This window comes from Triturus cristatus, chromosome 7 (assembly GCF_964204655.1).
Source record: "Triturus cristatus chromosome 7, aTriCri1.1, whole genome shotgun sequence".
NCBI classification, from domain to species: Eukaryota; Metazoa; Chordata; class Amphibia; order Caudata; family Salamandridae; genus Triturus; species Triturus cristatus.
Window position 1 is genome coordinate 640,257,380 of NC_140590.1, and position 14,885 is coordinate 640,272,264.

A 14,885-nucleotide genomic window follows, 5' to 3' on the forward strand; every position below is an offset into this window, starting at 1 on the left:
TGTGCCTTGTGATGGAGGGATGGGAGAAACCTCTCATTGAACCTAACCAAGATATAGTGGACTATGTGCTTGGCCTCTGCTCCAGGATGGCTGAATACATGGGAAAAAGCCAGTAAAAAGCAATGGTATCACAAAAAGGCTATCACAAAGAAGAGGGGCAGAGGCTTGGTAGGTCCATCATACAGGCCCCTAGTAGATATAGCAAGAACAAAAGAATACAGTTCCTAAGAAGGGTGTGGAAGAGGAAGAGGAGGGGAGGGCAAATGGATGTGGGTTGTTCTGGTCTAGAATGGAAACTATAGATGGAATAGCTCCAATAAGGAGCAAGAGCCCTCACACACCCCGAAGGGTGTCCTGCTACATCATAGAGCTGCTCCTTGTTGGTCTGGCGTTGCAATGCCCAACGGGCCCCAGACGGGGGCTCTTTGCCAGAGGTCTTCTCTGGTTTCCGACGTGAAGCTAAACTAAGGGGTGTGTGAGGGCCCTTGCTCCTTATTGGAGCTATTCCATCTATAGTTTCCATTCTAGACCAGGAACAACCCACATCCATTTCCCCTTCTTCCCTCTTCCCCTTCCACGCCCTTCTTAGGAATCACAAAAAGGCTGCTATGGTTGAATTCCAGCCAGGGCAGTAAGTGTGGGTTTTGGAGCCTGTGTCTCCTAGGGCTCTCCAGGATAAGTGAGTGGGCCATAACCTATCCTAGAAAGTAACAGGAAGGTCACTAATCTGGTGGACTTCTTCTGTGACAGTACCCTCAAGAGGGTCATCTATGTCATCTGCCTTAAACTTTAATGTGACAGGGCAAATGTGATCATGCTCATGGATAAAGATGAGGATCGGTAAGCAGAGAGTGAACCTCTCCCTGACCACCTGTCCAACAATCCAAAACGTGGGTCTGTGGAAGGAGTGATCTCAGACACACTCACTTCCCACTAGCAGACTGATTGCAAGCAATTCCTAAATCAGTTTGCTGTGCTCTTCTCTTTGACCCCTGGTCAGACTAGCTGGTTTACCCATGATGTGGACACTGGTGAAAGCCTTCCTATCAAGAATAGAATATACAGGCAGTCTTATCATGTGAATGAGAGCATCAAAGCTGAAGTAATCTTGATGCTGGAATTTGCAGTCATAGAGCCATATGAGAGCCCCTGGGCCAGCTCAGTTGTCTTAGTCCCCAAACCTCATACCCAGGGTGGTAAGAAAGAAATAAGGTTTTGTGTGGTCTCACTGCGGTGATCAAAACTTATGCATGCTGGGTCTGGTGGCTCAGTGGACTAATGCGTCCAGCGCAGGGGCCTGTGTTCGACCTCATGGTTACAGGTTCAAAACCCGGCGGGTCCACTCAGCCTTTCATCCATCTGAGGTCGATAAAATGAGTACCATTGAGTTGGGTAACAACAAACATCTGTTATTCGGTGCCAAGATACCCGTAGTGGTGAATGAAAGCTTTTCAAATACATATGTTATGTTATGCTCAATTCCAAGGGCAAATGAACTTATTGACAGGTTGGGTGCAGCTAAATATCTGAATACCTTTGATCTCACATTAGGGTACTGGAAGATAAATCTGACTTCATGAGCAAAAGAAAGATCTGCATTTTCAACCCCAGATTGGCATTACTATTTCACTTTGATGCCCCTTGGTTTTAGAAATGCACCTGCCACTTTACAAAGGTTGGTGAACAAAGTCCTTGCTGGATTGGAATCCTTTAGTGCAGCATATCTAGATGAATTGCTTCCTTTAGCTCCACTTGGCAGGATCACCTGATCTACCTTGGGATGGTACTTGAGGCTCTGAGAAGTGCAGGCCTTACTATCAAGACAAGCAAGTGCCAGATAGGGGATTATTGTTGCATAATCCCTGCTGGAGTAGTTTGAATGTTTATTTTACTTATGTACGTTTTTGACATGTCGTGTAAGTATGTATATATATTTTTTCCAGATGTTAAATAAGATTTTGACAATCATGTTATGTGTTTTATTTTACAATATTTTTAGGTAAAGTTGAAAGCAATCCAGGGCCTGAAATAAATAAACTTCGAACCCCAGAGAAAAAAACACCAGATTTAAAACAGGTTTGTTAGTAATGATTTTCGTGTAATTTCTTTTTGTATGGTCACTTTATGGGTTATGTCACTTACTAGAAAATTTAAAGTATGTTTTGCTTGAGCTCAATTTGGACAAAAATCTATGTTGCAGTTTATTTTTAATTGTTCACAACTGTTTTACAACACTGAAATTGACACTTGGATTTTTTTTTTGTCTGAAATTCACAATTGTACCAAATGTATTTGTATTTTAAATTTCATGACTGACATTTAAACCTATTACTTGAATCTCAAGCCACTGATCAGCTTAAGAGGCAAGCTATCTGTCGTAGGATTATGTTTGTTATCTCAGATTGTGGCAGGGATTCTGCTCATACACAGAACTATGCCCAGGAATATGGGACCTCGGTGTACAGGAGCTATACCTTCCTGCCACCTTAGTGACCACGAACTCAGGACCAACTAGCTATAGTGTCTCACTCGCTCTCCTACACACTCATGAAGAAGCAAATAATTAGACACCCCAGAACACAACACTCCCGGATCTCTCAGGAATCGTGGTAACAAGACCCACTTTTTCGCTCACTCTCCCGTATATGTCCACAATATGAACTGACCAAAACACAAATCTAGTTTAAAATGTTTACTTCAACTATTGTGTTCTTAAACGCAGTATACGAGCCACAACCAGCAGCAAAATGCACAAACCTAACCGCATTGCAGCAAGGCCATATATTATAAATACACTTCATTTTGGCGACAAGTGGAAATTGACAAGAGACCCCAACTCACCGCTATTTGTCAGCACATTTTCTGTGGACTTCAAGCTGCCCTTCAGCGTCTCGACTTCAGTTACAAGCTGGGGGATAAAGTCCTTGCTGTTTACACACCGCCGCTGTGGTTCCAGTGCACTGGCGATCATCCGAGAGTGCGGGAGGCCCTGTTAGGACTGTGCTTTTGGTTCTCTGGTGGCCGTTGGAGAGCGTCTACGTTGTGCAGCTGTCCACCGCTTCTTTTTGGATCTCCTGTTGGTGCCTGACTCTTCCGTTTGCTGCTGTCCTATCCCGAAGGCACAATTAAAGTTTTTTTTCTTCCAGGGTGCAAGTGCGCAGTCTCCGCAGCCTTTCGCAGTGTTGCCTAGCAACCCACTCTGCGTTAGGCCCAGGGTGTTTTTTTCGCTACTTTCAGTTACCTGGCAACCGACGAAGTGCCGACGTCGCTCTACGCACGTTTCTCTACGCACTGCTGCAACGTTAACACACACGGAAGCGGAGGCTGACACGGATAAAAGAGGTGGCTAGTGGATGTTCCAAGGATAAACTCAAGGTACTGTTGGGCGATTTAATCATTTTTGGCAACGCTGATCTGCACAGCTTTATTGTCTTTCACTGCAGATCGTTTCTAGCGATATGATACTTTTTCGTGACATTTATTGACCACGCTGATCTGCACAGCCTGGTTGTCTTTCCCTGCGCTGATCTGCTCAGCTTATTTTCTTTCTTCATTTGCAGATCATTTACTGTTGTACTTGTGTGAGGAGCTCTTTTTCTTCATTTTAGTGCTGCTTTACGCTTGCTGGGTCTTTCCCAAATTAGTTCCTCAGGTTACAAGGTGTCATTTGCAAGTCATTTACTGTGCATTTTGTTATGGTTTAAGGTATATGTACAGGTATTTTGAGTGATGCAGACAAACGCGACTGTTTGTTTTATATAAAAGAGAGGTTTTGTTGCGTTATTACCCATTTTATATTTTATCTTTTGTTATTTGCTCCTCACTTCTTCTCTTTGCGGTCATGCAGAACGTGCAGAAAGAAAGTCAGCTCTATTCTTACATTGCCTAGGCTCAGAGGGCCAAGAAGTTTTAAAACACCTTCCAGACCTACCTGATGGGGACTCCCTCAATGAGTATGAAATTTGTATTAAGAAAATGGATTTACATTATCTACCAAAAATGAGCATGATTTTAGAAAGATATCATTTTGGCAAGAGAGTTCAAAGGCATGATGAATCCGTGGAGCAGTATGTTACGTCATTGCACAAACTGGCTTCCACTTGTTCGTTCGCTGGTAGTTTGGAGGAAAGACTTAGAGATCAACTCATGTTGGGTTCTTCGATTGAGAAGGCGGAAGATGCTCTTTGGCACAAAGATAATCCACCTTTAGAAGAAGTTATCACCACATTGAAAATGCACGAACACTCTAAGGCATGTTCTGAAGCCATAAAAAAGGGTTCGGACACTAACAAAGGTGCTAACACTGATGTCAAAGAAATCAAAACAAAGTCTTCTGAGAATTCCGACAAACTAGTCAAGTCATCGTTACAATCTGGTTCAGGTTCCTCTAAAGTCATACGTCAAAACTGGAATCCTAAATTTTCAGTAAAGTGCTTTCGGTGTGGGAATGCAGGACATGTAGCTAATTTCAAAGACTGTCCTGGATGGAAAATAACATGTTCCATTTGTAAAAAAAAAGGGTCATTTTTCTAAGTGCTGTAGGTCTAGCAAAAATACAAAAAATGTGAGGGAGGTAGACATCTATGAGCAAGACGAGAGTGATCTGATTGTATCTCAAATATGCAGTCAGGCGGCAGATGGACCTATAGAAAGAGTGTTGGTTAATGACAATCACGTAGATATGTTGTTCGATTCTGGTGCCAAGATCACTTTAGTACCAAAAACTTTCTATGAAAAGTATCTAACCACCAAAGTGAAACTATTTAAACCAGATATTACTCCTAGAGGTTATGGTGGTCAAGTTATAAACCTTTTGGGATATTTTATGGGAACAATAGACTTTAAAGGGAGGATCACGGCAGGGAAGATTTATGTCTCAATGAAAGGGGACTCTTTGATCAGTTGGTCACACCAACGTGATCTTGGGGCTTTTTTAGATCCCAATGAATCTCCTTCGGTGTGTTTGAGGGATCTATCCACTGTTGCTTCCATCTCTGATAACAGTGTATGGATAATAAGTAAGTTTCCTAAAGTTTTTGAAAAAAAACTAGGGTGTCTTAGAAAGTATGTACATCTTATTAAACTAAAAAAAGATTCTATTCCTGTCGTGGCTAAAGTCAGGAATGTTCCTTTATTGGTAAGAGACCAGATGAAGGGCGAGTTAAAAAAATTGCTGGATGGTGGGGTCATTCAAGAGATTGAAGCCACGGAGTGGGTTTCTCCGGTAGTTATGGCCCAGAAGGCCAACGGAGAGGCCAGGTTATGTATTGATTTGAGAGAACCGAATAAAGCTGTGGTTGTAGATCATTACCCTCTTCCGAACATTACGGAAATGTTATCCTCGTTAGGTGGGGCCACACACTTTTCTACGCTAGACCTATCTTCAGCCTACCATCAGGTCAGACTCCATCCCTCGTGCCAAGATTTGACGGCCTTCATCACGCCGTTTGGCACCTTCAAATTTCTTAGAATGCCCTTTGGTTTAATATCAGCTGCATCAGTGTTTCAAAGGGTGATGGAGAATGCTCTACGGGATGTTGGTGGAGTCAAAATCTATCAAGATGATATCCTTGTTTATGGGTCGAGTTTGGGAGAAGACAATGAAAGGATAAATCAAGTTCTCTCTAGGTTGGAAGATTCTGGCCTCACCCTCAGGTTGGATAAGTGCAAATTTGATGTAAAAGAGATTGAGTACCTGGGGCATGTGATTTCTGGGTCAGGGATCAACCCAAAACCGTCTCTGGTAGAGGCCATTTGTAAGTTGAATTATCCTGCAAGTAGAGATGAACTCACAAAATTTTTGGGGATGGCAGAGTTTTATAACAAGTTTGTTCCTGGTTTTGCTCAGAATACAGAAAAGATCAGGGCGTTGCTAAAGAAAGGGAGTGAGTTCAAGTGGGATGAATCTTGTAGTGCTGAGTTTGATTTGATTAAAGATTGTCTGAATAGAGCTCCTAACCTTTCCAGTTTTGATCCTACTAAAGATTCCTATGTTATGACTGATGCCAGCTCTAAAGGACTGGGTGCGGTGTTACTACAATCCGGTGAAGTAGGGGACAATACCATTTTGTTCATATCAAGACCTCTTAGAGGGGCAGAGTGTAACTACTCGGTGGTTGAGAAAGAGGCTCTAGCCGTGTATTGGGCTGTTCGTAAACTGAGAACATTTTTGTGGGGTAAAGGGTTTGTTGTAGTCTCTGACCACAAACCATTGAATGAAGTTTTCGGAAAAAAAGGTATTGACCGTGTGTCACATGGGATAAGGAGATGGGTTGTGGCGTTGCAAGATTTTGAATTTGATGTTCATTATTTGCCAGGGGCTAACAATATTCTCGCAGATTGTTTGTCAAGACTTGGTGGCACCACGGTCTCTGATGAAGATGATGATGATGAGCAAGATTATTTTCTTGGTGAATGTTCTGGGGAAGAATGGAGTGTGTGTCTAATCACCCAGGGGGTGGTTACTGAGGAAGAATGGAATGCAGTAATGAGGGATGATGCTGTTCTTCAGCGTGTGGTCTGTTTTGTCCGTGATGGGTGATGTGAGAAACACATGTGTGATGAGGAGATTAAAGGTTTTTGGAATGTTAGAGAAGAGTTGTCTTTTTCAAATGGGCTTCTCTTTAGAGGAAGTAGACTGGTCGTTCCTGGTGCAGTGCGCCAAAAGTTAGTTGAGAATGCACACTCCAGTCATATGGGCATTGCGAAGACGAAGGAAAGACTGAGGGAGGTTTATTGGTGGCCTGCAATGGACACTTTGGTCGAAAGATTGGTGCGCTCGTGTCCTCAGTGTGCGCGGAGTGACAAGGTTCTTAAATGCAGGACTCAACCCATGGTTTTCAGGAAGCAAGCAAATGGTCCTTGGACAGATATAGCTGTCGATATTCTTGGGCCGGTCAAGGTGAAGTCTCGAGATCAGTATGTTTTGGTCTGTGTGGATATGTTCTCGAGGTGGCCAGTCATTAAAATAGTAAACAGTGTTGATTCTGCTGCAGTTATTAACTTCCTTGATGATCTATTTGCTGGTGAGCGTTTGCCAGCATCCGTGTTGACAGACAATGGAGTGCAGTTTGTGTCCAGGATGGTGGAGGAATTCTTCAGTGAAAGAGGGATTACACATAAACGGGCTGCTTTGTACCATCCCGAATGTAATGGTGTTGTTGAGAGGTTTGTGAGGGTGCTCAAGGAGGCCATGCAGTTGGCATTAATGTCTGAGTATGACTGGGAGGAAGCGGTCAATAAAAAAGTATATGAGTATAGGGTCACTCCTCATTCCTCTACTGGAGTATCTCCTTTTACTCTATTTAGAGGAAGGGTGCCTAGCACGCAGGTGAATCCTCTTTGGGTGACATCCAGAAGGTTGGAAGTGGGTGGTGTTATTGACAAAACTGAAGATTGGTTTGTAGGTTCTTTATTGTAGAAGGTATCCAAGAGACCCCATCCTTCAACTCCCAAGAGCAACTGACTCAGTGTTCAAGGAGTAACATTCTCCCTCAAGTACATTCCACACTAGAATACAATAACCCAGCATGACATAGCCAGGTGACATATACGCACTCTAGAATACCACATCACCTCCCTCTTTTAACCTAGAACTCTACAAGATGTCATCATATAAAGTCAGTGGATAAAGGACTATAAAGCCTAACCACCCTTCCCTTGTTAAAAAGCTTTATTATGTAATAGAAGATCTCTGGGCATTGTCAGCAGACCCCATACCTTAGTGCCTAGATGGTATATCTACATCATAGGAACCGCATGGGTCTTCTCCGTGGAACGCTCCCTCTCCAAGTGTGTGTTACCTAAACATGCATCCCCATAATATCACAGGACGTGTTTCCAGCAGCAGCTGTGTTAGCATGTTTTGTCTAGGTGCTAGGGACGGACCAGAACAGAATAACAAGGAGCATTATTTATTATTATTATTATTATTAAGAAATTTGTTAAGCGCGCGGCTACCCCCAACAGGGGTGTCCCGGCGCTGAGGACAGCAACAGCAGAGAACATAAAAGCTAGTAGCTGGCAAACAGCCATGTCATCAGTTTACCTCTGAACTGAGATTCTGAGTCGATCATACAGATGTTAAGTGGGAGGGAATTCCTTAGCCTTGCAGTAATCACTGCAAAGGCTCTGTCACCTTTCCTAGATCTGTAGAACCTGGGGGGGAGCAGAAGACAGAGGTGATTAGATCTAAGCGCTTGAGAGGAATGAACTCGCTTCAGTCTGTCTGAGATATCCTGGTCCCTTACCATTCAAGGCCCTGAACGTCAGGACCAGGGCTTTAAACTGAATGCAGGAGGAAATCGGAAGCCAGTGGAGGTTCTTCAGATGAGGGGAGATCGAGTGGCGGTAAGGAACCTTACAGATCAACCTGGCCGCCGCGTTTTGAACCATTTGAAGTCGGTGAAGGAGATATGCAGGTGCACCCACATAAAGGCTATTACAATAGTCCAGGTGGGAAGTAATGAGAGCATGCACAATAGTCTTCAGAGAATCCGTGGGCAAATAGCGAGACATCTTTTTTATCATGCGCAGTTTGCCAAAGCAGGCAGAAGTGACCTTATGAATTTGGGTCTTACCCAACAACTCATTATCAATTTGAAAGCCCAGATTATGGGCAGTTTTAACAGGTGAAGGGGGAGGGTTTAATTCCGACGGCCACCAAAAGGATGGAAGTAGAGGGGATTTTTGGTTAAAAAAAAAAAGCACCTCAGTTTTGTCGGTGTTTAGCTTCAGCATTGTTTATCAACCTTGCTCACAGTGTTCAGACTAAACTCCAGGAACAGGCAGAGAACAAACCAAGCAGACGGTTCTTATGTGAAAGGCATAAACAGAGTCTTGTAAAAATAAAGCCATGTAGTAACGCGTTCAATCAATCAATTCCTTTATTCGATCTTACACATGAGATCATAAAAGTACATACAATAAAATTTTTAAAGGAGACATGATTATAAAAAAAGCATAAGTCTCAATAATTAAAAGGATACTCCGCTCAATTTATTGTAAAATTCTTTTCATCTATGTATAATGTCTAATTAATAATTATTTAAAACATTAAATGTTAAAACAAGTAAGAATTTAAAAAGACAATCCCTATTCTAGTTATGGGCCCACTTGCTTCCTTTTTTCATACATGCCCTTAAGAATGATGCGACTGAGAAGCATACAAAAGGATTCTGAAGAGATTTAAGGAAATACAATGCTACGCAACAGAATTTATAATGATAACGTTACAGATCAGGACAATAAAGTTGTGTGTCTGTCAAAAATCCCTCCTATATGTCCTCTGTGGAGACCCTCCCCCGCTGCCCCGAGACTGCCCTATACCGATAGTTTCAGAAGGCTTTAAATACCTGGGCATATTCATCTCTCTTGACCCCTCGGTTAGATACGGCCGCAACCTTGTCCCTCTCATGCAGAGACTTAAAAGTGACATCACAACCTGGAAATCGCTCCCACTCTCCTTATTAGGAAAGGCGGCCCTTTTTAAAAAGATGTGCCTGCCCGGTCTCCTCTATGCCCTGCAAAACTCGGCTGATCCTGTCCCAAACTCCTTTTTCAAGGAAATCGAGGGGCTCCAACGGGACCTACTATGGAGCGGGAGACCGCGCATTGCCTTACCAAAACTCACGCTTAGCTGGTATGACGGTGGAATCGGGGTACCCGACATTAAAAAATACTACTGGGCAGCACATCTTACAGCAATAAATCACGGCACCTACGGCCGTCCCGATGACCCAGGGTTCCGCATGGATCGAACGGGGCCTACTCTCGCGCACTTTACTCCAAACCAGACAGATATCCACTTACTGGACCTACCAACCATGCGGTCAAGATCTGGCATGCTGCGAACAAATCACTGGGCTGGAACAGTAAGTTGACCCTTGCCACACCCTTGTGGGATTCACAAAAGCTGGGATATCTGGGCAACTCCAAGGGTTTTGATAAATGGGACTTAATTGGCATCTCTCATATCAGAGATCTATGGGGCGCAGGGGGCGTGAAGCCTTTTGACGCTCTCCAGAGTCAACACTCACTAGCAGACTCTGAGCTTTTCCGATATTTGCTAGTCCGCCACGCACTACGGACAGTTTTGCTCAGTGACTCCTCCCCACCAGACATCTCCCCACTTGAAGATAGATTGCTAGATGGCCACCTGCACGAAATGGCAATCTCCCTAACCTACCGAAAACGTATTAACAATATGGGCGATCCCCTAATATCCCTGAGGGAGAAATGGACTGTAGACGCCATCGAACTGGACGATGAAAGTTGGCAGACGGCGACCTCATCTCCCAAAACGGTTGCAATTCCGGCGCATCTCCGGCTAGTGCAGTTGAAGATCCTGCATAGAATATATGTAACTGGTCCCCAGCTGGTACACATGGGTGGGCAGGCGGACAGATCGTGTAGACGCGGATGCACACACCTAGGCACATTCATACACATTATATGGCACTGTGAACCAATCCAGGAATACTGGCGTAAGATACATGCAGTCATGAGCGAAACGCTGGAGGTCGAGATTAAACCAGAAGTGCCCAGATGCCTTCTTAACATCTGGGAACCGACTGACCTAAAAACACACACCACTCAATGGGTCACACTCGGATATATGATTGCAAAGAGGAACATCGCGCAGCTTTGGGGTGCCCCGCATGCACCCACAATTGCGGATTGGAAAAAAGACCTTGATTGGTGCATGCTGAGAGAAAAGACTGTATATACAGCCCGAGGCTGCCCACGAAAATGGTCCAAGATATGGGCCCCTTGGAATTCATATTGTGGAAATATCTGTTCTCCTCCACGTGACCTGGGCAGCGACGACCCCCCCACCCCGTGATTTCCAACGTACACGCCTATTTCATCTGTTTGTATACTTGTTTTCGCTGTACCCTTTGTATTGACCTCTGCGGAACTGTACCATGTTGTCGAGTCCATTTAATAAAAAGATTTAAAACAAAATAAAGTTGTGTCTTTCCTGATGATAAAAACCACAAAAAAATAAAACATGAATATCATTTTGTAGTAACTCCTTCAAAAGCAGCATCATGACTGCTGGGCTCATGCTAACTTAGCTATATCGACATTGTCCCCATCGACCACGTAACAAGATGGTTCTTGTGGTTTCTGTATAATAGTTCATGGTTGCCACAATTTTTAGATTTGATCTTACTAGAGAAGATAATGATTTGCACTGCTCTAGTTTTTATATTTAGCTTGAAAGTGAAACTAGTGAGGATCTATTTTTAGCAATACATATTGTATTTAATACATATTCGTATGGGCTTCATATCACCCTTTTTTACAAATGCTGGCTTTTTTGGCTCCTAAAGCATCAGCTATTGATTTAGGTTATTGCCTATCATGTCTTGGATTAGCTTACAATAGTATGTTAGTTTTGACTTTTTAAGGTTGAGCCTTCCAGACACACTGCGAGCTGTATGATTGCAAAAACTCTTTTTAGCTTACCAAGAGCTTACAGTGGGCTTAAAACTAAAAGCCCGCCCAATGCTTAGCATTGGTTGTCTTTATTTTTAATCCCATGTTTTCTCCTTGTTAGGTGACTTGCCTTATCCATTTTATGTTTGTCCATCTGTTGTTCTTCCCCAAGCAAGCGCGGCTGTCCAAATTCTTTATGCTTTAGTTCAGCACAAGTGTATGTGTTTCCAGCTGTCTCCCTTGTGTGCTTCTCTCCCCGTACTCTGTGCTGTGTGTGCCTCTGTGGTGTTCTCTTCTCTTGTTATTCCCACTCCTGCCCTCCATGTGCTGGTTTTCTCTCCCCCAACCGCTCCTCCTTTACCCCATCACAACTCCTGTTTTTGTCCCTTTCTTTGGCACTTTCGCCCCCCAAAAAAACAAAATTTTCTATTACCAATCGAAGTGGTGTCTACCATTTTGCATCAGTAAAATGAAAAAAAGTAAGCAAATGGCTCCTGTCTTTTTCTGATGGCTCTCACCTATGTTCTGACACATGCACGTTTGAGGGGAATAATGTGATTGCATCATGCCTTTTTTTAAATGTATTTTTATTTTGATGATGCTGCACCTCCTCCTGCCTCTGTACAGCATCGCAAAAAGCAAGTGGCAAAGCCAGTAGGTTGCAAAGGTGAGACCTGTTGGCTTTGACAATACTAGATTTTTATTTCCTGATGGGGGGTGTGTCCTGCCTAAATTGTAGTGCTTGATGAGCAATTTTACATCTAAAGAATACACTCAGCTATCATATATTCAACAGGCTTATGTCACAGTATTTTTATGCGACAGTTCAATTTCACTATGTTTATGGGTAAAGTCCATGTGAAAGTATTCCATGTTTCACATGGTAGAGAGTGGTGTGGTGTGTGGCACTTTGAGCAATTAAAACTATTAGCTGGCATAACACTGAATTGTGTGCATTGCTGTTCTGTTGTTTGCAGCCTCTGACAAAAATCATTGAGGCAGTGCTGATCAGAAAGATTAGTTCAGAGATAAAGCTAACCTTTTTGACACTTTTAATTTATGAATATATGTGTGAGAATGTCATAATCTGCTCAAAATGTTTACATATAGGCTTTTAGATTACACAAAACAGATGTAGAAAGGTAGTATATCGGCTTGGGATGTTAAAGGCAAACAAGCAGAGGTGAAGATCTTTGACTGGCTTTATTTTTGTGTCTTTACACTGAAGCACACACTTAAAGAAACACATACATGCACACTTGTAGACAGAACAACACATCTTTGTGCTGGGGGAAGAGGGGTCTTCTGATCGATTAGGTGCGGAGTTTCAGTCGAAGAGCCAGATCTAGAGGTACTTCCTGAACTAAGTCAATTACATGGATTGCCTGAGGTAGAGGGGTAGACCGGGAATCCAAGAAGCTAGACAGCTTGAGGAAGAAGATGTTTTCTTCCATCAGCCTTGCATTGTGGTCGTGAACACCACATGCTTATTGTGCCGCTACTTCCACACTTACTGGGACTCAGTTGCACAAGTGCTGCCACAGTTCCTGGAGGCGGTTCAGGCTATGCCCACCCAAACTGTCAAGGACAAGAGAGATGCAGCAAAGTTCACCATTAGGTGCGGTTTGGATAGGAGCGACTCACTGGGCAGAGCAGTTTCGACGACGGTGGTGCTTAGAAGCTTCACCTGGCTTTTCAGGAGATGTCCAGGATTACCTCATGGATATTCCCTTTGATGACAACTGTCTCTTTGGAAACAAGGCAAACTCGGTGGTGGGGCACTTTGAGGACTCATGAGCTAGGGCCAAGTCCTTAGGCCTCTCAGTTGCCACTCTGCAACCCCAGTCTGCCTCTCGTCCCTTTCATGGCTGTGGCAAGGGTTTTCAACCGCATCAACCATATTCCAGCCACTGCCCCATGCAAGCTTCCCCGACTGTGCGGGGGCGAGGACGCGGGTTATACTGACCATGTGTGTCAGGTAGCCAGAGAGCTGCCACAACCACCAATCTCCCTGTAGCCGCAGCTTCTAAGCCTTCCTAACCTTGGTGTACAAGATCATGTGCGTCCAGTTGGTGGCAGAATCCGTCATCATCCCCACTACTGGCAGTCCATAACTTCGGACAGGTAGGTCTTACAGATCATTTGGAAGGGCTGCTCCCTTCCCTTGGAATCTCCCCCTCCCCCTTTGCCGCTATCTCACGACCGGCTGACTGAGGATCATTCGTCCTAGCTCCATGAGGAAGCCACAGTGAGGAGTTTGGTGTCAGAAGTAGGCAATGGTTGTTATTAATGCTACTTTCGATTCCCCAAATGAACAAAGTGCTTTGCCCTATCTTAGATCTGAGAAACCTCTACCTCTTCCTTAAGGAGGATGAGTTCAAGATGCTCACTTTGGCTAAGGTTTTGTCTGCCCTGGAGACTGTATGGTAGCGCTGGACTTGCAGGATGCCTATTTTCATGTTCCCGTCCTTCCTGCCCATTGGCGTTCCCTACGGTTTGCGATAGGCCATGAGCACTTTCAATTCAGTGTGCTTCCTTTTGGGCTTCCCAGCACCCCCAAGGGGTACACCAAGGTCAAGGCAGTGGTCAGAGCTCATCTGTGCAGATCAGGCGTGCCAGTTGTCCCCTGTCTCAATGACTGGCTGCTGAAGGTTTCGTCTCCCACCTTGGACTTCAGCGAACCTTCTGCATTCGCTGGGATTCACTATCAACGTGCCGAAGTCACAACTGAATCCCTCTCAGATGCTCCCTTTCATCTGCGCTGTTCCATCTGCCCGGAGTGTGAGTGGGCAGCAGGCTTTAACATCCAAGCCTGTATTCCGGTCTGTCTTTTCAGACAAATTGATGCTAGGCACCAGTGCCTCTTTCCTGCCGAAAGTGATATCACCATTACATGTGGGACGATCCATCTGCTTGCCCATTTTCTACGTTCCTCCACAACCCTTTAAGAAATTGAAGCGACTCCACTCTCTGGACCCAGAAAGAGCATTGTCATTCTACCTTGACCGCACTCAAGAGTTCCGGGTAGACAACCAACTCTTCTTGGGTTATGTTGGAGCGAAGAAAAGTGGGGTGGTACAGAAACTGGCCATTTTGTGGTGGGTATATCTGTATTAAAATCTGCTACACATTGACCAAGAAGCAGCACCCTGAGGGTTTAAGGGCTCATTCCACCAGGCCTAAAGCTTCTATGACTGTGTTAGCACTGTGAGTCCCTGTCCTGGACATCTGCAGGCAGCAACGTGGGTGTTCATGCACATGTTTACTAAGCACGACTGCCTGGACAGTCAGGTCCACAGGGATGGGCACTTCACCCGTTCGGTCCTGCAGGACTTTTTAGTTTAGAATTTGTACGCTGCCCCCCCCCCTCGGGATTGTATTGCTTGGGTATCTATTCAAAAGTGAAGAATCTGCGACTGGATGTCTCTATCAGATGAACAAGT

At 44.3% G+C, this 14,885-nt stretch overlaps 1 protein-coding gene across 3 annotated transcripts in view; it reads left to right on the forward strand.

Moving 5' to 3' along the window:
- The window catches only part of HELZ (helicase with zinc finger), a 2,003,166-nt gene that overhangs the window by 1,675,263 nt on the left and 313,018 nt on the right, over positions 1-14,885 (forward strand). For all 3 annotated transcript variants that reach the window (XM_085617266.1, XM_085617269.1, XM_085617268.1), the window contains exon 27: positions 2,000-2,076. In XM_085617266.1, coding sequence (XP_085473392.1) covers positions 2,000-2,076 — 77 coding nt within the window. The remainder of the gene's footprint in view (positions 1-1,999; positions 2,077-14,885) is intronic.